This window comes from Branchiostoma floridae, chromosome 3 (assembly GCF_000003815.2).
Source record: "Branchiostoma floridae strain S238N-H82 chromosome 3, Bfl_VNyyK, whole genome shotgun sequence".
Classification (NCBI taxonomy): domain Eukaryota; kingdom Metazoa; phylum Chordata; class Leptocardii; order Amphioxiformes; family Branchiostomatidae; genus Branchiostoma; species Branchiostoma floridae.
In genome coordinates, this window is record NC_049981.1 from 10,976,370 (window position 1) to 11,000,153 (window position 23,784).

General features: G+C 41.7%; 5 protein-coding genes across 7 annotated transcripts in view; 4 read left to right on the forward strand and 1 right to left on the reverse strand.

Annotated features, from left to right (window-relative positions):
- LOC118412437 (protein ERGIC-53-like) overlaps positions 1-5,929 on the forward strand; it is a 14,499-nt gene extending 8,570 nt beyond the window's left edge. The window contains exons 10-15 of the mRNA XM_035815305.1: positions 1,166-1,217; positions 1,502-1,572; positions 2,006-2,221; positions 2,762-2,954; positions 3,600-3,718; positions 4,414-5,929. Of these exons, the coding sequence (XP_035671198.1) occupies positions 1,166-1,217; positions 1,502-1,572; positions 2,006-2,221; positions 2,762-2,954; positions 3,600-3,718; positions 4,414-4,450 (688 nt within the window). The 3' untranslated portion in view covers positions 4,451-5,929. The remainder of the gene's footprint in view (positions 1-1,165; positions 1,218-1,501; positions 1,573-2,005; positions 2,222-2,761; positions 2,955-3,599; positions 3,719-4,413) is intronic.
- A 456-nt stretch (positions 5,930-6,385) lies between these two features.
- On the forward strand, positions 6,386-9,532 carry LOC118412435 (tripartite motif-containing protein 3-like). Its single transcript, XM_035815304.1, has one exon. The coding sequence runs from the start codon at positions 6,469-6,471 to the stop codon at positions 8,077-8,079; it is 1,611 nt and encodes a 536-aa protein (XP_035671197.1). The 5' UTR covers positions 6,386-6,468; the 3' UTR covers positions 8,080-9,532.
- On the reverse strand, positions 9,207-17,202 carry LOC118412451 (chromatin target of PRMT1 protein-like). 2 transcript variants are annotated; one of them, XM_035815323.1, is made up of 8 exons: positions 17,030-17,202; positions 16,277-16,441; positions 15,250-15,427; positions 14,740-14,863; positions 12,556-12,642; positions 10,999-11,079; positions 10,713-10,819; positions 9,207-10,045 (listed from the first exon to the last, which is right to left on the reverse strand). In XM_035815323.1, the coding sequence occupies exons 2-8, from the start codon at positions 16,345-16,347 to the stop codon at positions 9,944-9,946; spliced, it is 750 nt and encodes a 249-aa protein (XP_035671216.1). In that variant the 5' UTR covers positions 16,348-16,441; positions 17,030-17,202; the 3' UTR covers positions 9,207-9,943. The 2 variants fall into 2 exon arrangements, with proteins under 2 accessions (XP_035671216.1, XP_035671217.1); XM_035815324.1 differs by lacking the exon at positions 12,556-12,642.
- Positions 17,203-17,338: 136 nt separating this feature from the next.
- Positions 17,339-21,622, forward strand: LOC118412442 (vacuolar protein sorting-associated protein 72 homolog). Its single transcript, XM_035815313.1, has 6 exons — positions 17,339-17,627; positions 17,965-18,117; positions 18,775-18,889; positions 19,155-19,337; positions 19,870-20,023; positions 20,377-21,622. Exons 1-6 carry the CDS (start codon positions 17,517-17,519, stop codon positions 20,696-20,698), a joined length of 1,038 nt encoding a protein of 345 aa, XP_035671206.1. The 5' UTR covers positions 17,339-17,516; the 3' UTR covers positions 20,699-21,622.
- Positions 21,623-23,158: 1,536 nt separating this feature from the next.
- The window catches only part of LOC118412423, a 30,118-nt gene continuing 29,492 nt past the window's right edge, over positions 23,159-23,784 (forward strand). For both annotated transcript variants that reach the window (XM_035815274.1, XM_035815277.1), the window contains exon 1: positions 23,159-23,430. The gene's annotated coding sequence lies outside the window, so the exon portion shown is untranslated. The remainder of the gene's footprint in view (positions 23,431-23,784) is intronic.

Consider the following 23,784-nt stretch of genomic DNA (forward strand, 5'->3'; position numbering starts at 1 on the left):
CCCAATCTATGCAAAATGGTCCAGTCTATGTGGCCCATTTACCATATATAGTGCTAAAGCTACCCCAACACCAAATTCCAGATCAGTTGGCTTTCTCATGACACAGGAAGCAAAAATGTACATTTTTGGTCAATAATGGCAAAAAATCCCAAATTTCACAATTTTTGTTTGACGTACACCATAGGTGTGAATAGAGCCCTGTGGCTACATACCGTATGCACCTTCATACCAAATCTCAGACCATTTGGTTTTCATACATAGGCACAAGAGCCAAAACTTAACATTTTTAGTCCATAAATGGCAAAAAATCCCAAAATTCAACAATTCAAGGTAATGTATGCCCAAAGTGAAAATGAGGTACTGTGGGCATATGTCAGACACACCTTCATGCCGAATTTCAGGTCATTAGGTTTTCATACAAGGGTATAGGAGCCAAAAATAAACATTTTTAGTCAAAAATGGCCGAAAAACCCAAAATAACTCAATTTTGAAATGATTGATAACGAAAGCGTTGATGTGGTCCTGTTGTCATATGTCCAATGCACCTATGTACGAAATTGCAGGTCATTTGGTTCCAATACAAGGGCACAGGAGCCAAAAATATACATTTTTAGTCAAAAATGGCCAAAACACCCCAAAATAACTAATTTCTAAGTAATCTATGACAAAAATGTTGATGGGGTCCTGTGGTCATATGTCCAATGCACCTCTGTACCAAATTTCAGGCCATTAGGTTGTAATACCAGGGCACAGGGTCCCAAAATATACATAATTGGTCTAAAAATGACCAAAAACCCTAAATATCATAAATTCTAAGGCCTCTATCAAGAAAATAAAAAAAACACCTGGGGGTATTTGCTATTTCTACCACCCTGCCAAATTCCAGCTCATTTGGTCCAAAAATGAAAAAGTTGAATCAATTTGAAGATTTTGACAGGAGGAGAAGAAACGAAGGAAAAACAATATATTGCAATCCCATACTATGTATGGATTGCAATATAACAATATATTTCACCATACCTATGGTATGGCTGAAATATAAAAAGAAAGAGATGAAGCATGTTACTTTTCTTCAGTACAAAGACGTGTGTTTTTGTTAGTATCATCATTCGGGACAGGCTAGGATGATTAAGATCCAAATTTAATATGTCTTTATCTTGTGCAGGTATGTCAAGGAACATCCTGATGCACAAGTGGAAGCAGAATTTGATGCTGTGGTGAGTAAAGAACTCAATATATTATAATTGTAGACTTTAAGTGCAGTAATTGTCATTTTGTTAGTCCATTGCCTGCAATTCTAATTCATAAATGTGGAACTTTTGAAAATTGAAAGACGGGTGTAATCTGTACTACATTTGTATGCAAGGTGATCTGAAAATTACTGTTTTATGTTTATCTCTATATCTTCTGGGTATTAATGTTTACACTGTGTTTTTAAAATTGTGGTTTAATGAAAGAAAATGAGACAGTGTTAAGGAGAGTTGTTTTTTTTCCTTTCTAGTTTGAACGTGAGGAGGAAAGGGAACTGAGGCTGATTTTCGAGGGTCAGGAGAAAATCCACAAGACAGTGAGGTAAGGCAAAACATCTTTTCTTTTTGTATTGTTTCCTACCCTCCTTACCACCCTACCCACTTACTCCTTCCACTTTGGCCCCAGTAACCCTCTTCATTCTCCATAAAATTGAACACTAGGAACTATGCCTGTTGACACCTCTCTGCCATGGTAGACTGACACTAGGCTAGTCACGTGAGGGCGGAGTTCACGGCGCAGCTAATTACCATATTTGCGCAAAGGGGACAGTGGTCGTTGAAAATTTGATCCGTGTGTACTTTTGTGTTGGGAGAGAGTTTGGCTTTCACAGCATGTATACACAATAACATTTGTCACAAAATCAAAAGTAGCCAGTTTCTTTGTAAACATTCTCACTGTCTGTGGAGTTTTCGCTTTTGTCCAGTCGTCCTAAAATCCATCTGAAAAATAACAAATCGTTTTGCCGTGGTAACAGGGACTTGCAGAGGAAGCTGGATGAGATCATTGGTCGACAGGAGCGAACGCTGTCCCTGGTGAGCACGGTACAGCAGAACATGCCGTCTGCGGGCAGCGTCCAGCCTGCGTCGGGTGGAGGGGGCCAGCCGGCTCCAGCGATGCCCATCCAGAGGCACGAGGTGGACGCTGTACTGTCTGCACAGAGAGAACTCACACAGGGCCTCAGGGATCTCAGGTTAGGAGCTTTGGAGACAAGCAAAGTCTATACACCTACACTAGACATTGCCTCAATCTCTGACACTTCATACTTTTTTGACTTACGATAAGATTACCTTAAGATAGAAAAATTTACTTGCTCTATAGGACAAGTAAGAAGAATATTTACTGGCCAAAGCCAACTTTGCACTGGTCTGGACTTAATTTTTATTTTTTTTACAATATTACAGAGCTGTCTCCAGCCTAATTCTTTTCCGCCCCTCTCTTTGTTTGGAAGCCCATGTAGTTGATTTTCCTGGTAAAATATGTAATTTTAAGCTTATGGAGGTACACTTTCAACAGTGTCATGTCATTTTTGGTACGGATAGGTTACAATTTTTGTTCCAACAAGCAAATCTCTGCCCCAGGACGGAAGGACGGGTCCTGGAGACAGCCCTGCAATATGACTTGCAGCAACAAAATCCTTTTATTTGTGAGTAAAAAAAGCAGTTCAAAGCCCATAACAAAGTCTACAAGACCAAGGAGAGTATTTAAAAGCCTTTGTTTGATTCACACACAGATCCAAAGTAGACACAATCCACAACCGAGCGGCGACGATTGAGACGAACCAGCAGCGTCAGCTCCAGGGTCAGGGTCAGGGTGGTGGTGGTGGTGGGGGTGGGCCAGACTTTGATCCCTTGATCCTGCCTGAGCTGAGAGACAACCTGCACCATGTCAAGAGGGACGTCAGCTCGCTCCTTATACAGAGACCTGTGAGTTCTTATTAATCTATTGATTGATTGATTTTGGTGCAGTACAGTAGCAATGGATGTTACATTAGTGAAACATGGACAGAAAATGTCACATACATGACGAAACAAGATAAATGTTTAATTTGGACACGAAGTACAAACGGAAACAAGATAACTTTTTGATTTACATGTTGTACGTCTCCTATGGAGTGTATGTTTTGGTAGTATTATGCTGTCCTCCCTCTAGCATAATACACCATCTGTGATGGCAAGTGGCAACAGCTGAGTCAGACTCTTCTGAATCTGTTTCCTACATTGTATGAATGAGCTTGCTCCAATTACACTGTTAAAAGGTCTCTTTGTAAACAAGTTCAGAGTTCAAACAGATTTTGTAATTGACCCTCAGCTTCTCGTTGACCTGTTCATCATTACTCAGCACTTCAACCAATGACAGGATGGTAGTTAGCGATTTGATCAGTGAGAGAGTTGCGTCACGTTTGTCAAAGTTTTTCTTTTGTATGTTTTCATTGTGCATGTCTGTGTGTTCACTGAGGTGGGCAGGGTTGTGGATCAGTCCATCACATGATAAGAATCTGTAGTGTGTGTGTCAAACTACAGTTTGATCTTACCATGATCATACCATGTCCTGTTCTCTTGTCTTCCCAGGGTTCTCAGCAGCTGTCCTGTCCCCCTATACCCGAGTACCCACAATGCATCACACCAGTGTACTTCCTGGTTCTAATATTTGTGCAGTCAGCATTGTTCGTCGTCTACTTAGCCTACAAGTGAGTTATTTATGTCTGTCTATGATATAGACATGTGTATGTGTATGGTATGTACCCCCTTGACGAGGATGGGACTAGGTGAGGTGAGGTGATGTGTATTACTTTTGTATATAAACACAAAAGACAGCTATGTCTCAGAGACCTAAAGTTTTTATATGGACTTTCACCACTTGGGACATGGAATATAAAAATAGTATACTTAGTAGTACAACTTATGTTGATGGATGTGCTGCCCCTACGGCCGGTGAGGCTATGGGACCGGTGAGGTGAGGTGAGAGAGTAGTACATCTCTCTTATCTATGAATAAGTAACTACTATTCATTTGGTTGGTAAATGACTGTGTAATACATGTACTTCTAGTAACAAGGTTCTTTATTAACCACCACAGTATTATTGTATTGTGAACATAACCTTACATTTGGGACAGCATTTGTAACGTTGGAGTGACACCTAGCTGCAGTGTCATCATTGTCCTGAGGAGGGTGACAGATGGTCACCGAAACGTTGGATCCTCTATCAATATGTGGTTGTGTGGAAATAAAGAACTTTGTAGAATTATAAAGCATCCCACAGTAGATAAGGAAGCTCGCATGTGGAAGAAGTAGGATAGTAAGTGAAATGCACCTGATTATTTTTATGACTGTCTGGTATTTAGTGATTTTATGACTTACCCATATTTTTTGTCCCAATTATAGGAGCAAGCAAGAAGCAGCAAACAAGAAGTTCTATTAACGACGGACACATGGTAGCAAGGTAGCCATGAGCAAACAGTGGAGATATTTATACAAATATGTCATAATTGGGGTCTGTCCTCTGTATCACTGTGTGCTGTACATGTATATCATACAGACTTGTGATTGTGTTTTTAAAAGTATTGTACAGTTTTCTGTCGTTCTTGCCCTGTCGAAAAGTGATAAATGTGTCAAATAAAAGCCCCAAAATGTGTTTTCCAAATGAGAATAAAAAGGCAATATGCCTGTAGATCTAGAATATCCAAGTTACCAATAGAGTCAATGTTTACTATGAACTCTCAAAGTTGAAAGCTCTTGCAGTTCAGTTCCTATCTGTTAGGGGTCAGCCTGCCCAGATGTAAACATTAAGTCTTTTACATATGATTTGCACTTTTCAGTAACAAAGTGCCATTGAAGAGACATGCAAGCAAACGATTATGTTGTGGAAGCCAATTTCTTTGTATTCTAAGTCATTGATATTGAAAGACTTTGGATGACATTTTGAGGAAATCAATTGTTCGAAAGTGCCATTGAGTAAATGTTCCAGGTACATGAATACAGATTTTTTGTCAAGTGAATGTTATAGCTTAGGCCTGTTTTTCAATGGTGTAGAAAAATCAAGGTAAAAGTTTGCAAAGTCAGCCAACAAGTATATATTTTCCAGAAATGGTTTCCACAATAACTTCTGTGGGAAGCTGGCAGTATCAAATTGTTCAGTGAACGTCAATCGGCAAGTATATTTTTCAGAAATGTTTTTCTCAAGAATATGGAAAAGGTGGCAGTATCAACTGGTTCAGTGAAGTCATGATCAAATTACTTCATGTTGCCAAATTTTAAGACATAGTGCATTGGTACTATAAGACCCCTGTACACTGATTTTTTATCAGTGTATTATTCTGAATGTGATATGAAGGTTTAAAAAGTTGACACTTGCCAAATGTGAAATTGAAGTGTTAGTTTGTAGTTGTCTAGTTGTAGATGCCCTACACTTGGAGGTACATGCATTGTATCAACCCTAAAAAGCCAGTCTCTACTATGGTTGAAATTAAAACTACAAGATAGTTTAATACAGAAAGCTTCATTTAAGCTTTAGCTGCCATAGATTCAACAGAAAATCATGCTCAACCCAAACATTTTGCCATATTACATCAAAAGGGTTGTAAAAGTATTCAAAAGTAAAGTTTCTGTGCAATTTAATGTCACAAATACCCTGTACAAATGACATCTCTACAAAGTCTATAGTACATTGTACTTGTAAATCAACTTGTCTACTGCATACCATACATATTGCATGATATAGATTTAGTCCAACCATTTTGACCTTGGTGTTGAATCATGTATTTTATGTTGTAGCAGTCAGTGAGATCTTTCCTGTTTAAGTGTAACAAAGAGGTGAAAATGTTGATGCCATAACGATATTGAAGCTGTATCAAATGCCTGTTTCTGAACTAATAAATGTTTAATTTTATTGTAAACCAAAGATGTCCACATGTTTCATCTGTCAGTTGAATATGAGAGTTTCACTTCTGCAAAGTGGTTCTTCTGAGAAGTGTCCATTATCAAAGTTCATTAAAAATTACATCCCAATACAAATACCTTTGTACAACAAAGTCTCACATATTTATTAGCTAAGAACAAACATCATAAAAGCTGGACTTTGTCCTGAGGACCTGGGACATCCAAATAAGCAACGATAACAATAGTTGTGAAAGCAAAAGCTAAATGCTATAACCTGGTGGCCAGACTCTAGAAAAATCTATTTTCATAGCTGGATGCTGAATTCATGAAAAATTTACTTCTATGACCTTGGGCTGTGAACAAACCTTGCAGACAATATTGGAACAATGTTAATTTCACTAGGTGACCTCCGAAACCTGATATATGTTAAGAGTTGGTAAACACTACTTGCCAGTGAAACTATGACTTACACCTAATTGCAAACAAACCTCTTGCTCATGACTGAAATTATTGACTGAATACGTACAGGTATTAGTCACGAGGCTGTAAAGAGGAAGTAACATGGCGGCCGCACCGTCGAGTTTGGGGAAACAAATCCAAGAAGAACTGACCTGCAGCATCTGCCTAGGACTGTTCACTAGGCCCAAGGTGCTGCCTTGTCAGCACACCTTCTGTCAAGGCTGCCTACAGCATCTTTCAGAGGGGGAGACAACTTTCCAGTGCCCAATCTGTCGTCAACAGGTAAGGAAGCCACCCCAGGGGGTCAAAGAGTTGCCAAACAACCTCCTGGCTACAAGTCTGCAAACAAAAATCCAACAACAGGCCACAGAGTCGAGAGATTTCTGTTTCTTGCATCAGTCTGAAGAGATAAAATTGTACTGTCAAGAGTGTGACGTGCCAGTCTGTAATGAGTGTTTGGATCAAAAGCATGGCAACCATCCCACAGTAAGTCTGAAAAAGGCCACACAGGAAAGAAAGGCTACAGTTCAACTGCTTATTGACGAAGGCAGAAACAAGTTAGCAACTTATGATGCTTTTATCAAAAGTCTGACAGAGAAAGAGAAAACCCTGAAGGAACAGAAACAACAAACAAAGAATGGCGTTATTGAGGCTTACAACCATATGGTGCAGAAACTCACGGAAAGCAAGGACTATCTTTTGTCCGAGGTTGAGGAACAGGACAAACAAAACATGGAAATCTTACAAAAAGAGAGAGACAAAGTTTTTACTGATGTTATTGATCTAAAGATAGCATGTGATCGAGCAGAAAAAGAAATGAGCAGAGGAGGTGTGGGCTTTCTCCACCAGGAAACCATCTTAACAGGCAGACTGGCAAAGCATAGAGGAAAAACATATGAGAGCATACAAACCCAGCCTGTTGTCTTTAACCCAACACACACCGTGCCAGTGTTGGGAAATGTGATTGTCCCATCTGCAACAATCCCAGCATCTAGTAATGATAAAGCAGAGGCCACAAATAACCACCAAACACTATCATTTGGAGGACAGGGCACGAAACCAGGAAAGTTCCAGTTTCCAGCTAGTGTTGCAGTGTCAGATGAAGGGGAGATCTTTGTAGCAGACAGATGGAACAAGAGAATCCAAGCCTTCACCCTGCAGGGAACGTTTGTGCATGAGTTCCCAACAATCGTGCCAGGTGGACAGAAGATGGAACCAAACGATGTGGCCTTAGATGGGAAGGGGAACCTGTGGGTGGCGGGGGAGAAAGACCAGGCCGAGTTTGTTGTGCAGTACACCAAACAGGGCAGAGCTGTGACAAAGATTGACCTACAGAAGACAGGGTGGGTGAGAGGAGTCGCTGTGGACACCAGGAGGAACCACATCATTGTTACACAAACCACAGGAGACAGGGACAACCTACATGGTGAAGTGATGATGTTTACGCCAGATGGAACACCTGTGAGAACTGTAGGTGGGAAGAAGAACTCGCTTGCATCACTGGTATCAAGGCAGCAGAAGATGACGCATCCATGGTACATTACAGTGGACGGGGAAGGGAACATCTTTGTGTCAGACTGTGGCAATCACTGCATCCATGTTTACAGCGAGGACGGACAGTTCCTGTTCCAGTTTGGGGGAAGTGGTGAAGGTCAGCTGCAGGGGCCCATGGGTGTCTGTGTGGACGGATATCGGGTAACGTCATCGTGGTGAACAGTAGAAACGGCCACGTGGAGATGTTTGACAAGACAGGCAGATTCCTCAAGCACATCACTACAGCCATGACAAGGCCATGTGCTGTTGCCATAGCAACACAAGGGCAGCTTGTGGTGACAGACTTGAGGAGCCATACCATCCATGTTATGTAAAACTAGATCAAATAGCACGATGTAGCCCACATTCAGAGAGCAATGGTGATTATCTGTGTCACTGTAAAGTTGTTGACCTTCATGTTCCATTACTATATGAGAAAGGTACTTTTATAATTTTGTTGTTTTTACTTAGTTTGGTTCCATATGTAATAGAAGCTGTACATGCAACAGAGCATACAATGTATGTCTTACTAATTTTGTAGCACTTCATACCAAAGTGCAGTAATACTGTCAAGATGAGGAAATTTGTTGTTACCTTGATAATCCTTCTGATGTCAATATTTACTCAAGAATAGAGCATTGATTATTGAAAAGTCAAGTTAGTGTTTTCTGTCCATCTCCAGTTTGGTAAACACATTTTTCAATTGACTTTTGGGACAGCTTTTGACACTGTGTTGAACCTTGTCTTTGCTTCTAATGTTATGAATGTAAGAGCTGCACTGTCCTAATGTATGTTGGCATAAAGCTTAACATTGTAAGAAGAGTTACGTGCCAAAGTCGTCATATGGTCATAAATAAATAGATGTGATGGTCAAATACTGTTTCATTGCTTCCAAGGTGATCACATTAAGCATGATTACTTATGCTTTCCTGATATAATATCCAACAGTATCATGGCAGGCTTATACATTAGAAAAACAATCCCCTTGCACATGCATGCACGCACACACAAACCACCAATGGACAAGACTCTGCTGTAGTGTTTGCACCTCTGTATGGCCCAAGGAATAGGGATGCCACATGGAGATAGTCACAACTCTTTTTGCCAACAGTGTAGGAATTGCGTGAACTTGTACCACACACACACACCCATTCTAGCTCTACTTCGGAAGATGCCATACACCAGTTATCAAAAAGAAGCTAGCTATGTTTTCCCAACTGTTAACTTTAACTTTCAAAAGTTCTACCTTTGTCCAAACATGCCCATTCCTCAAGGAAAAAGGAGTTGACTCATCAGTTCTTTCACTACAAAACTTTATATACAACACGTAAGTAAAGTAAGAAAACAACTTCTTAGCTGCTCTGAGCAGCAAATAATGTATTACAGTCATGATTGTTTATAAGCACATCCAGAAACAGAACTTCAGGGTAGTAAGAACGTCATCAACATTTTGGGGGAAAATGAACCCATGTCTCAACCTTGAAAAAATAGTACACAAAGCCCACAGAAATTGCTTAGTAGTAATACATAATCATTACATGTCATTATGTGAAATTTATAATAATAACTTAGCTTTTAACAAAGACTAACCAACTGGGGTTCAGTACATACATTCTTTCAGTAGCTTAACAAAAATGCTTCACTAACACAATAAAAGAACTAGAGAGCTTAGCACAAGTTTGTCTATTTACAAAGAGTAAAATCAGGACACCATAGTATAAAATAAACAGTTGCTGTGTTAACAGGTATGTTGGTCACTGGAGGTTTTCTTGGATCTAAACCAAATCTAATATCAGTGCTTTGCAATAAGGCAAGATATATATAGATAAAACACAACTAACAAGACAGCCTGATTCCCAAACAAAGAAAATCAGCTTCGTAATATGCTTGACATTTTTTTAAAGTCAGCACATTTTCGATTCTGTAGTAGTGGAATAAGCTGCCTGCTTTGCTATCGACACTTGTTGAATATTGCTGATCAGACTTTCATGTTTTCCTATGTGTCACAGTATGTATGGAGTGTTCCCAGAGTAAAGCTAGCATCCTATTCGTCAGCTCCAGCCTGCTGCATGTACTCGTCCAGTTGTGCATCCAGGTATCCCTTTGTCTTGGACATGTAGGCATCTAGCTGGTTGTCTAGGTCCTCCTGGGTGGTGGAAAAAAGATGTGTTTTAAGATACGAGCAACAAAATTCCAATGTTGGACTAAAGCCAATTCCTTACTGTAGTTCATCTGAAACTGATCACCATTTGCTTAGAAAAATCTCCATAAAATCTAGACCATATGACAAAAGATGCAAAAACCAAAAAGTTCTGCTGCAGAGATTACTGTATACACCTGGGGCCCTAAAATCAACCTTGATATTCGTCTTCCTAACACCAACGCCAAATATCACTAATCCATCTAGAGTTATGCTAACTACAAATATTCAGAAATATACGCAGACATTCCAAAAACAATATCTCTATGGAGCTACGGCCGTGGCGCGTTGGTACACCCGATCTCTTGATCTTGGAAGTTAAGCGACGTGCAGTCCAGACAGTACTTGGTTGGGAGACCACCAAGGAAGACTGGATGTTGTAGCCGGGTCATACCAAAGACTCTTAAAATGGTACATACTTCTTTCTCTGCAAAGAGGAAGAGTATGGAGCTAAACACACTTCACTACCGGTGGACTGGCCCCCTGTTTTAGTGACCCCAGGGCTTTGAAACGGAGATGGGTGCCGGGCCTACGCATCACAATGTGATGCATGGCAACTTTAGCTTTAGTTTAGCTTAATGACATATTCCACCAATAGGGAAATACAACAAACCTTGGAGACGTTGTTCTGTATCCCGCCCCGTGCACCGCGCCCACGGCCTCGCCCGCCACGCCCACGTAGGCCACCGCGAATCCCGCGCATTCCTCCACGAGGGACCCCTGGAAATGATAAAAATAGCTCTGAGCAGAGAGAACTTCACTGTTTGTCTATCAGTTTAACACAGGTGTTGTACCTGAAACATTCAATAAAAAGAACTCTTATCTTATAAATGTATCTTCTGATAATATACTGCAATCATTTCTTTGCTGAGACAAATATCCGAATATTCAGTGCCCACCTCTGCCTGCCCCCCTCCCCCTCATGCCGCCTGCACCACGGCCGCCACCTCTCTGCATACGGCCTCCGCGGGGCTGAAAACCTGGGAAGGAGAACATGTTGGCTCACACACATAGAATAACAACACATTACCACAAATGCTTCATCTAAACCCTCACTTTTGAAAAGGTAATTTATTTCGTACCAATCGAAATGTAGAATCTAAAATTGTCCTACATTTCAAGCGGAAAGTCAGGAGATAAGGGACCCAGACAGTACGCTGTGTTCTAAGTTGTTAATGGGAATATCATGCAAATATATAGGGGATCTTATCAAATAACAAACATCCCAATGTTTTCAAATCTCTACTGACCAGTGTTTCTTTAGGCCACAGCAAGTAAAATTTATGGATTACAGCCACTAAATTTACTGAAAGCTAAAAAAAACAAACAAGATGCCTACATTTTCAAACTAGAGACCAAAAATGTTGTAACAAAAACTGAAAAGACAAAACACTTTATAACAGCCTACAGGACTTATATTCCTGTGGTCAAGTCCTGCACAAAGTGATAATATTGTCGTAGTAGCTAGTATCACTGCTGAAATTGGCAATAACACCCATGGATAGCACAATTCTCAACTAGCTCCACTAGACACACTAGTGCATAGTGTCAATTCCACAAGTACACTCATGGCTACCTCACTACTGTCACCTCTACAACTACTTTACAACTACCATACCATTTCCGGGAGGGGGAACAGAATTATCTACTTGGAAATCTGGCAAATATTAATGCACATAAGATTGGTCTGCTGTGGCTTTATGTATATGCCAGACCTGCAAAGCAACAAACAGCCATCCACAAACACAAATCAGGAGGTTGAGCTGAAATGGGGACTAGAGAAGCAGCAGAGAACTGAAAACAGAAAGACCTTTTCTTTTAACAGCTGACTGCGAAATAAATGCCAAGATGATTGGATCTTTCATGCAATTACGGATGCAGAATTGGGAGGGGTTTGCAGAATTGGAAGGGGTTTGCAGAATTGGGAGGGGTTAGCAGAATTGGAAGGGGTTTGCAGAATTGGGAGGGGTTTGCAGAATTGGTAGGGGTGTGCAGAATTGGGAGGGGTTTGCAGAATTGGGAGGGGTTAGCAGAATTGGTGGGGTTTTGCAGAATTGGTAGGGGTGTGCAGAATTGGGAGGGGTTAGCAGAATTGGTAGGGTTTTGCAGAATTGGTGGGGGTTTGCAGAATTGGGAGGGGTTTGCAGAATTGGGAGGGGTTTGCAGAATTGGGAGGGGTTTGCAGAATTGGGAGGGGTTTGCAGAATTGGTAGGGGTGTGCAGAATTGGGAGGGTTTTGCAGAATTGGTAGGGGTTTGCAGAATTGGTAGGGGTTTGCAGAATTGGTAGGGGTGTGCAGAATTGGGAGGGGTTTGCAGAATTGGGAGGGGTCTGCAGAATTGGTAGGGGTTTGCAGAATTGTTAGGGGTTTGCAGAATTGGGAGGGCTTTGAAGGGACTGCACACCAAGGGAGTGACCACCAAGAACATTACCACCAGGTTGTCAAGAGTTCTAACCTCTGCCTGCTCCTCTAAAACCTCCTCTCCCACCGCGGCCCATGGCGCCGCGCCCAAACTGCGGCAGCGACAGCCTGCCTCGGATACCTTCAAAGAAACAGCAGGATATGAAACACCTGCTGTTGGGAACTAGGACTGCAGGTATGGAGTACAACACAGGGCTCGAAATGTCGGATGCATGTGCGCTTTAGAGCACCCAAATTTGGAGCTGCGCACCTGTCTTTAACTATGGGTCAGGCTTTTAGCTAGCAATGCGTACGGGCGTACAATGTACGCCCTTTAATAAAAATATCACAAAATGTACGCCCTGTTTTTTGGATGTACGGCTTCTGTACGCCCTTATTTTCCCCCGGAAACTTCGCTCAAAGTTCAAAATTCGCCGATTCCGGGCCGAGCGCCGAGCCGCCATTTGGGGTGATTCTACCTCAAGTCTCGCACCAACTCACATCTCGCGAATCGCGAGAGTCGCACCCCATTGGCCATTTCGGCGTGACGTAGCGCGCCCAGGCGCCATTATTGGTGGAATATCTGATATCCCCGCTGTTTTCGCGGGAAAAATCACGCAGGGAAGCGTGAAAACTTTGATTTGTTTACGAAAACTCGTCGAATGCCTGAAGTCATTGGTGATAAGTACATGTATAGGATTGTTTTGGAGGTTTTTTTTGCTTGTTTGTCGGTGGAATGTGGGAAAAACAACAGCTAATGTGACGATGACATACTGGGGAGGGGGGCGGTTTCGGCACTGAATTCGTAGAAAATGTTGAACGGAGGTCGCGATTTTTTCACGGTAACTTGAGATATTACTTTTGTTGCAGTCTTTATTTTCAAAATATTGATACATGGATGTTGTTTGTTGAGAAAATTTCGCTTAATTTGCCCTTGGAGCACATCTTTTCTGCTATATATTTTCAATGAATTAAATGTTTGTACACATATTTTTCTGTACTGTGTAAAGTTAACGCTGATGTTACAGGCTACAAGTAACTTTTCAGTGCATTTATTTTCAGCTATGTTCTTAACAGAGTAGATACACAAAAGAAATATAAGATGTACCTGGCAGTCCTGGCTACACTTTCTCCTCTGTTGGTTTGCAGATTTTCTTGTAGACTTCTTTAGCTTGCTGTTGTTATATATGTAACATCACCTTTAGCAGTGAGGTTCGAGGTTAATTTACTCTCTCTGATTGTATGTATTAACTCATGAAACATTATATTGTAAGGAATCAGTGTTATATTACTTGAAAATTACCTCATGTATTCTTTAAGCCATACCCACCTCTAATCAAGAACACATACCTCCCATTCTCAGGACAAAAGTAGTAATGCAGCAAAGACAAAAATTTGGCTATATTCTACTTCAAAATGCAGGAAATAGCATTTCAGAGGCTTTAAATGTAAAAATTTTCCGGGGGAGGATACCCCCGGACTCCCCTACAATGCTCGCGCCTTCGGCGCTCGTCGCGCGGCTCCGCCGCGCAGTGCGGAGAGTACAACACATTACAGATGTACACCCTAAAAAAAATTCCTAGCTAAAAGCCTGCTATGGGTGCACCAAGATATTTGCCTCTAAAAGATATGTACATAAAGGTACTATAGTACATAAGTATGAAGCATATTTTTCGCATTTAAGTGTGATGATGAAGTGTCAGAAAAGAAGAATAAAACCTAAGGTCAAAAATTTTGAATTCTGCCATAGAACTTCAGGTTCTAGCTCTTAAGACAAACAGTAAGTTTAACTGGCATTACTCTGATTTTTTTCTGTGCACCAAATCTTTTGGGTTAGGTGCACCTGAGTGCAACCATTGTAAAAAAAAATGAATTTCGAGCCCTGTCTAAACCTGCAAGAAAACATGTCTTAACAGCAAAGTTCCTTTCCACACTGCACACAGAGGGTAAGGCTAAGAGGTACATGTCGTAGCTGACCACACAGGCCTCACCACAAGTTGGTAAAGCAAAGTTGTCATCAGCTACAGATAATGTTGCAAGGATAATGACCAAACCCAGGACACCACACGACTTCCCGTTTGGAAGAGGTCCTTGCAGTTTCTTAAACTTTTACTTTCTCGTGTAGCTGTAAGATTACAAAAGCTACCAAAACACATAACTTTCTAAGCTAACATCTTCACAACAAATCATCTTACACTCTTGTAACATCATAAGAAAGAGCATGTAAACAAGAACGAACCTCCCCTGCCGCGTCCACGAATCCCGCCGCGCATCCCCCCGCGTCCACGGAAGCCTCCACGCGGCTGCTGCCCCAGACGGGCCAGTACGTTGCCCTTGGAACCAAGTCGCGCTTTCAGGGGCATCTGCTCAAATGAAATCAAATAGTCTTTTTAAACATAAGGGCTTAATCAAAGTAAAATATTGTAATTGAATCAAAACATTTTAACTTGAGGGTACAAATGCAGGTCTTTTGCTGGAAAAGACAGTACCGGTATCCTAAGGTCAAAACAGTGTCCAACTGGTTCCAAACTCGTTACTGTTTGTCACAATGAAGATATCAATTGCTCATAAGAACATTATCCTGACCTCACGGATATTTGTATTGCTGTAAATGTGCATACGAGGAGGGGCAGCAACATCATTGAAAAGTAACCCTCCTCCCTGTTTGAGTAGACCTCAGAGACCAGATGAACACTGTTCAGCCCTTTTGCCTTTGCCCCCCACAGATCTGCTTGGAGAGTCCATGTACCTGATGTACCATCTGCTGCTGTTGCTGCTGCTGCTTGAGGTGCAGCGCCGCCTGGACCGTGGGCCGGTTCTCCATCTGCTGCGCCAGCCGCCGGTTCTTCGCGGACGCCATCTGCTGCTGCTGCAGCGTGGCACGCACCTGCTGCTGCGGGGGCGCTTTCTTGGCCAGGGTGGAGAATCTTGGGGTGTGGATATAATACACAGGACATATAGGTTCATGCTACGGCTTCCAGAGGGTCCACATGACACACAGAGTCACAGACTGATGACACCATGGAGTAGAGAAGCTACCATTATGATGGAAAAGTATGATGGTGGGGAGAGCGGTTTAAGTTTCATCACATTGGGAAGGGGTGATGAGATGGAAGTAGAGAAAGGAAGATGGTGGGATGGGAAAGCAGTACAACCTTGTGGACAAGACACCGCCACTGCCGCTTACAAGCACAGCGTGCTTCGGACAGTTTGGCAGTCCCGCTTTCTACATGCCGCTTACTCGCACGACCCGGGCCGAGGACGGGCACTGAGAAAGCGTAGAGTGGACCCTCTCAGCCTGAAGTCACCACTGTGGCGTGGTTCGCTTCTGGTGTGGAAGAAAATCGAACAATACATGACAAAACTGCACCACACCCTGAGGTGTTGTCAAAAAAGTTCATCTGCAATGTCATCATTTTTCTTTTGCAAATGGGACACCCTGGTTATTGTTCACCATTACATCAATGCCCATAACGTCAATGAAACTTATGCAATGGCATCACTACACATTATACAACATTTGTTTGGTGCGGTGCCTTCTACATTCTCACTACCAGCAGTGCAGTAGGACGTTCGCTTTAATGTCCAAATATTCTTACTACCCATTTGGACACAGGTAAGGCTTCTTTGCCACAAGTACTGCATCAAATGCATTATCTAGCCCCTTAGTGATCTCTCTCTCCTTTTCAGAGATGTGATCTGGGGCATTTTCACAGGCACAAAACACAGGGTGTCCTACGGGGGAATGAACCATTGTCATGGCACTGTGTGCTCACCGGTCGTTCAGAGAGATTTTAGTTGTGCTTTTGAGCACAACTTTCGGGGTGACATCCTTTCCAAATGACATTTTGATCCGGGTTTCCTTGTTGTGTCTTGGGTCGGTGACGATTTAGTCCTCCTCTAGTTTTTTTTAACCTCCTGACGTCGAGTACCTGCACAATCTGGAAATGTGGAGTTAAGAAGCCAATGCTGCAAAAAAACAATGGTGCATTGCACAACTACTAGTAGTATTGCACAACAGGATGCAATACATGGATTTGCATAACAGGATGCAATAAATGGCATAGTCCAACAATTTCAATCAAATATTGCACCAGCTCCTGCAACTGTGGAAAGTATTCGAGATGAGCACCTGATAGTTACACACCAGCTGCACAACATAAATTAATGACTAATTTGCAACAAGCGGCTGCAACAACAATTTTTGACAAAAAAGAACAGGTGTGGTTCTTCCTTGCTACACACCACAAACGATGGTCAAAATAATTTCTTCTTTCCTCTTGTTAAACCTTCATGCACAATAAAAACGAAGAAAATATACAAACCACTTCTCTAAACATGTTTTAGGGTATCTGTAAATCTTAACTAACCCCTCGTTTGACAACAAATATATTTACAAGCAATTTGGTAAACGTGGCAAGACTACACAAAAATGGCCGTCAGACATGCCAAAAATATAGACGAATTTTCACGGACATTTTGGCCTATCTATCTAACTCAACGTGTTACAGTACAATTGGAAAGGATACAGGAACGCCTAGACGTCTGCTGACACACGCTTTTAAGAGAAAGAAGACCTCTAAAAAGGAAAGAAACCAGAAGAAACTGTGGCGTCCTCTCTCCTCTGCCCCGAGTCCGTCCGCGTCCTGATGCAGGTACTCGATGACGTCACGAAGCAGACCCCGGATGCACAAAGATTTTTTTTCACTTGGCTAAAGTTTTATTTTACACAAAGGATATCAATATGTTGCTGATCATTTTTCTCATTAATTCCTATGGAATTGCATTTTGTATCAGGAAAAATATTTCTATTAAAAATTTCACAAAACTGGAAAGGTTATCCGAGGTCATGGGTCATTGGCGGGAAAATGGCCGACTGAGTCTGAGGTGGGAGGGCTTTGTTCTGCATTTTCTTCCATTCCGTACTTATTTGTGACCTACACTTACATTCGGTGGAACAAAGACGCTTCTGTTATCTTAGACAACGTCTTAGGCAAGCTCAGGAGGGAAGAAATCATGGCGGCGGAACGCTCAAGGCGTGCGAATGCCGGGGCCAAGATGACCAAGCTTCTCGTGGACGAACAAGAAGATGAATTTTACCAGACTACGTACGGAGGCTTCAATGAAGTAAGTTTGTAACACCTAAAAAGCGACAGAGATTTCAATTAGTTTAGCTTATAGGTATATTGCAAATATTCTGCCTTTTCCGAATTGCTTAACTTAAGAAATGACTCGCTAAACTTGCTAGGAACATCATGGAAAATTTTGCTGTAAAATCCTGTATGCTTATTCATACCCTGCTTAACTTACACAACAACAACACAATTTACATATGTAGCTTGCAAGCCTATGCTAGTTCAATACACGTGTCATTTTTGTAGTGGCAGAGTAGCTTTACTCAATTACTGTTCTTTGAGTTGATTTGAGCCTAACTGGTTTGGAATGACTTTCACTTTCCTGCCAGGAATCTGGAGATGAGGAGTTTGAGTCGGATGCGGAGAGCAGTGATGATGAGGTGGACTCTGACTTCAGCGCCTCCGAGGACGATGAGCCGGTCAGCGACCAGGAGGACGATGAACCCAAGAGAAAGAGGAGGGTCGTCACAAAGGCCTACAGGGTTTGTTTTAACTTATATGCACTGTCTATGTGACATATTATGGTAACAAATAGGGGTGGGTACCGGTACAAAACCATTTTTCTTGTTGGACAGGTCTATAAAAAACGGATCTGATAAAAATCAGTGGGCTGGATTCAAAATTGGTCTCAAGATGACCATTTTGAGTCCCCCCCCAAAATTTTCAGTTCTCATAGACACATGTCAAGGATGATGGCATGTCTATTGGAGTTTTCACAGACAATCAGGTCCAGACCTGAGCATGATGCTCTAGACCTGAACCAGACCTGTACCTTAATTTTCTGTACCGGTGCCCACCCCAAGTAACAAAGCACTAGGAACAAAATTGCATGGGAATGTGTACTGGTAAGCAAAAATCATCTTGGTACAGATGTGGAAGAGCAGAACATTATTCAATGTACCCATATACTATACATAAATAAAGTTATATTCAACCTTTTTCCTCATATTGCTATAGAAAACATTTCTAGTACAGCAAAGATGAAAATTTAGCACATTAGTTAGTTTCACTGCTTACAGATAGGTTGGGTTTGATACAAGACTTTGTCGTGTCCAAAGGATTTTGTTCTTCAAGATTTGATCCTGTGTGTAGTTTTGTTGACTCTAGTATCATCAACTAACAGAGTTTTTTTTTTACAGGAACCTAAGAAGGTTGCAAAACCAAGTGAGGGAAAAGAAGCAGAGAACGGACAACAGACTCAGAAGGTGGAGAAACCCAAACAGCCACAGCAACAGAGAGTCATCCCTCCCTCAGGTCAGCATGTTTGTTTGTGTGTTTGAACCTATATTTATTCATGAAAGCTCATATCCGCCTGCAAACTGCTTTTAATTGAGGTCATGAGGGAAGAGGCCAGGTTCAAACAAAGTATATACAGTAACAAAGATACAGTTTATATCATTTAAAGTCCTAAAGAGTCTTACAATGTTTTTTTTTAAACAGGAGACCAGGGGTGCTGCACCCATTTACTTACTAATTTCACCATCAGGAAACCCATTTTCACATGAGATTATTCTTTCAGCGAGAATCCAGACGCGTAAGTCCACTGCGGAGCGGACTCTGCAGTGTAACATCAGGTACAAGGAGCGGGAGCGTCTGCGCGCCATCCAGCCCAAGAAGCAGCCCGTGGAGTTCCGCCGACTCACGCAGGAAGAACTGCTTGAGGAGGCCAAGGTCACAGAACAGATTAACCTGGCTTCCCTGGGTGAGTCAAACACAGTACAATGCTATATTAAAGGCTCCACCCCTGAGGCATTACCAAAAATTCTGCTGGTTATTCAGATCAAAGGATAGATACCACTGTAAATCATGGAAACTTTTGCAGTAGTTTTATTTTGCAGTAGGAAGAAAAAGGAGATTTCCAAAGTATGTTAGATTTGCGGTCTAAACAATTTTGCAATACTTAAGTCATACAATGGAGACATATTTGCAGCGTCTCTAATTTGCAGTGGAGGGGACACAGCAAAATAAAAAGTCTACAATCATTTTACATAATGTACAGTACTTAATGTAGTTCCACTACTTTCAGTACAATCTACAAAACACACTGAAGAGTGATAGAAAGGTCTTTCTCCTGACTTCTATTAGGGAGGTAAAAGGCGGTGGAAGTAGAGGGATGGGCCCCACCTTCTAATACTGTGCCTTAGACACTGTGGATAACAATCCATTGCCTCATGGCCCCCCAAATGTCTATGAGAATACCCTTCTTAACCTACGTGATGTTTTCTGTTCTGTAGAGACGTACCGTCAGCTGGAGGATGAGAGGAGAAAAGCGCGGAACCAGAAGCGTGTGCGTTACCAGGGCCCCACCATCAGGTACCACTCCCTGTCCATGCCTCTCATAGAGGAGCTGCCCAAGGACACAGAGGAGATCAACGTGGTTGGAGACAGGTTGGTCCTTTATGTGAATATGCAGAATCATGATAAAGCAATGAAATGTATTCTAAATACCATTGATTCTTTAGTGAAAATGTCCAAGAGAATGGGGTAATACCAATTGTTAGCCATTAGCTCAATCATCAGAAACCATCTTAAATCATTAGAAATTCTTTAAATTATCAGAAATTATCTGACTCATGAAATGGTTAGCAGAATATTTTCAAATTTCATCATCATCATCTTCGCCGCATTTAGACGAGTGTTGCTTTCCATTACTCTATTGTCAGTTTTTTATTAGTCATGTACATACCTTGTATGTTTTCTTAATTGTTCAACTTTAAACATCTGCCGCTGTTTTTTTTCAGCTCTCCTCCAGTGCAGCCTTCCCAGAAGTCCCAGGTTACGCGCTGCTCTCGTAATTTCATCACCTTCCCGGACGACGCCACATTCCGTAAGCACTTCCCCGCCAAAAAGCCAAAACCTCCGGCGAAATCGTACTGTGCGGTGACTCGCCTGCCAGCAAAGTACTTTGACCCCATCACACAGACGCCCTACGCTACGATACAGGCCTTTAAATGTTTGAGAGACACATATCTGCAAGAACAGGAGTTGAAGTGTGACAAGAGACTGAATGAACTGAATGGATATCTGGAACAGAAAAGAAAACAGAAACTCCTACAGAAATAAGTAGTCATACTCGTACCTCTGTGTTAAACAATCTCTCACTGTCACAGACTTTTAGGGAGCTTGTGGCCATACATCTCTAACTCAATAGAACCATTCCCTTTCGTAGAGTCACCAATAGGTGCTCAGGACTCTTTATCACTCTGAAAGTCAGACCAATAAGAGCTCAGTATTCTCAATGACTCTGAAAGTCAGACCAATAGGAGCTCGGGATTCCCAAGCACTCAGAAAGTCAGACCAATAGGAGCTCAGGATTCCCAAGCACTCTGAAAGTCAGACCAATAGGAGATCAAGATCCTCTGTCACTATGGAAACCTGTAATCCCATCCTCCAGCACCATGGTAACAGACAGATCTCAGTCTGACAAGAATCGGCCCATGTTAGCACATATTTGTACTAGTAAATCAACAGGATTAAAATGTTCACAACTCTCCTGACTTGTAAGTGTTGGCTATCAAGTGACCAGTGGAAGGACTGCTATAAAATTAAAACACACTGTATGGTGACCAGCCCATGTCCTGCCACTTACTATATTATGTAATAAAACACCACAGGTGCTGTTTCTTGGCTCCATTGATATTGAAAAACAGATGAAAATGACGTTATTGAAGAACGTGGAATTGTCTTCTGCCTTCACACTGAGAACTATGTGTTAACCATTAGTATCATGGTTAGGTAGTATTTGTTACTTGTTCTAGCATTAGTACATGTGATCAGGAACTGCCAATTGTATTAGCCAGAAGGCCTTAACTTGAGTCTCAATTGATTAGTCACATACCCCCACCCTTCCATCTTAAGACCCATCTCCTTTGAGTTCACTAGGAAACTATCTGTGACTATAGCACTCCCAAGCTCTGATCTATCCCTAACCTGAAACCTGCACTAAGCTTACTGCACATATGAATAAATGGTATTTTACAGAAGGAAGATTTGTCTTTGTGTCTAACACTGTTGAAGTACGTTGTAATGTCTGGAATTTAATACTAATGATATCTACATGTGTCATGAAAGTCAACTTTTAAGTATTTCTAAGAACATGCATAATTCCATAACTTCTGTTAAAGGGTAAGTATGTATGTGTGTTTGTGCCTGTGTTTGTTGTGTGTGTGTGAGTGAGTTTATGATCTGAACATACAATGATTTTGACCTACCTATAGAGAGCTAGAGAAGTATTGCTTTTTGCTAGTCTGGATTGTCTGTCTGCCTTGTACATTGCAGTTTCTGCATATTCTGCCATCAAGCGTGTGACAAAACAGTTAAGACATAGAAATTCAACGTAGGTAACAAACAATAGTGAATGAATTGGTTGATGTAACCCAAAATAACATAACTGAACAAGTTGAAAGCAAATTGCTTCAAATACAAATCACAACACAAAAGGACTCCACCCTTGAGGCATTGCCAAAAAGGCAGAGAAGCCGAACGAAACTTTAGATTGTTCATTGTAGTGAAGATGGAATGTGTAAACCAAGCGACTATAGGGCTGTACACTAATAATCCAATATCCACCATATGGCTCTATTTTCTATCCCCATTCATCTGCTGGCTAGTGGTAATGACCCAATGAATCACCATATATTACTAATTTTTCATGAGTGAGTTGCAATAAATTGAAGCTCTAATTGGAACTTATGTTTTCATAGACATTTGCAGTGGGATTTAGGCAACTGGAAGGATCATTATTGAGGTAGAGATGGCAAAGGTCAAAATTGGAAATTGGGTCTGGTTTATTGAATTGGAATTCCTTGCAACCAAAAAGGCTGAATTGTGAGGTTCACAATTACAAAGTTTTACATATACATGTACTGCAGGTAAAGACAGCAATCATTTTTATACATGTGTCCCCAATTTAGTGTACATGTATCTCACATGTTTTACCATTGCCAAGAAAGCAATGTTTTCCGTTGGTGTGTGAGTTGGTGCCTGACTGGGTGGTTCGTGCATACAACAACTTCAGAAATTTTTGATAGATATCAATGATACTTTGTATGTGGGTAGATCTCAGAAAAGCAAAGAACAACTTCGATTTTGGACTCCTAGTGGTGCTTCTATGGTATTGCAAGAGAACGTTCAGTTTCTTTATTCTATGTTCTGGGCATGTTTTTTGATGGCCCTTATTATTAGTACATACAAATACCTTTATAGACCATATAGAAGACACCCGGTTCTTTCGGTACGTTGACATTTTGAATGGAGGATTTATGCGAAGTAGGAAAACATTGTTTGATTTCATGTTGACCTATGCCCCGACCTTAGTCATTCACAATTTACTATATCATGATGTATTTTGGATACAAGAAATGCTTTCTTGCCTTGCGTCTATAGCCTTATTTCGATTAGAAACATGTCGTGTGTATTCGAAAAAAGGAGTACTAGTGTTATTTTAAGAAATTCAAATGGGAGAAATCCCATTTGCACACCCCTCCCTACACCTGTCGCAGTGGTACGTTCCAGACATGATTACATTTCTCGCCTCTGGCCGCATCGCGCCCGTATGTTGTAATTACACCGCTTTATCCTGTACCACCACGCCCGCTACGCTACAACCACGCACGGCACACAACCACCCAGCGGTGCAGCTCCTCTGTCAGCCCGACTGTGTGTGTGTGTGTGTGACCCGCCCGAATGACACAGCAACAGACAATGCCTGACGTGTACCAGCCATAGAGATCGGCGACCCCACATCGTGCGGGATTTTCCGTACCATCCGGTTGGCGGTTCCGTGATAGCGGCAGGTAGGTAAACATGTTTTATGACAGTGCGTGTATAGATGGGTGACATGCGGACAGGTGGGCTGACGTGGGGCATTGTTGACGGCAGGTGGGTTGGAGTGATGGGTGTATAGACACAACAACAGTTGGAGAACGTAACGGTCCTCCAAAAGCGATCAGGATAGATTTGATATGACTCAACATGTGTTTTATGAGGATGTGGTTATTCTCCTCGAAGCAGAGGTTGTGCTTCGGCTTCTTTTGACGTGATTTTTCGGTGTTTGTGTCGGTTTTCTTCCCAGGCCGGCGGACATTTACAAAAGGAGACAACATGAAAAAGACCGACAAAAAGACCGACAACACGTCAATAAACAACCG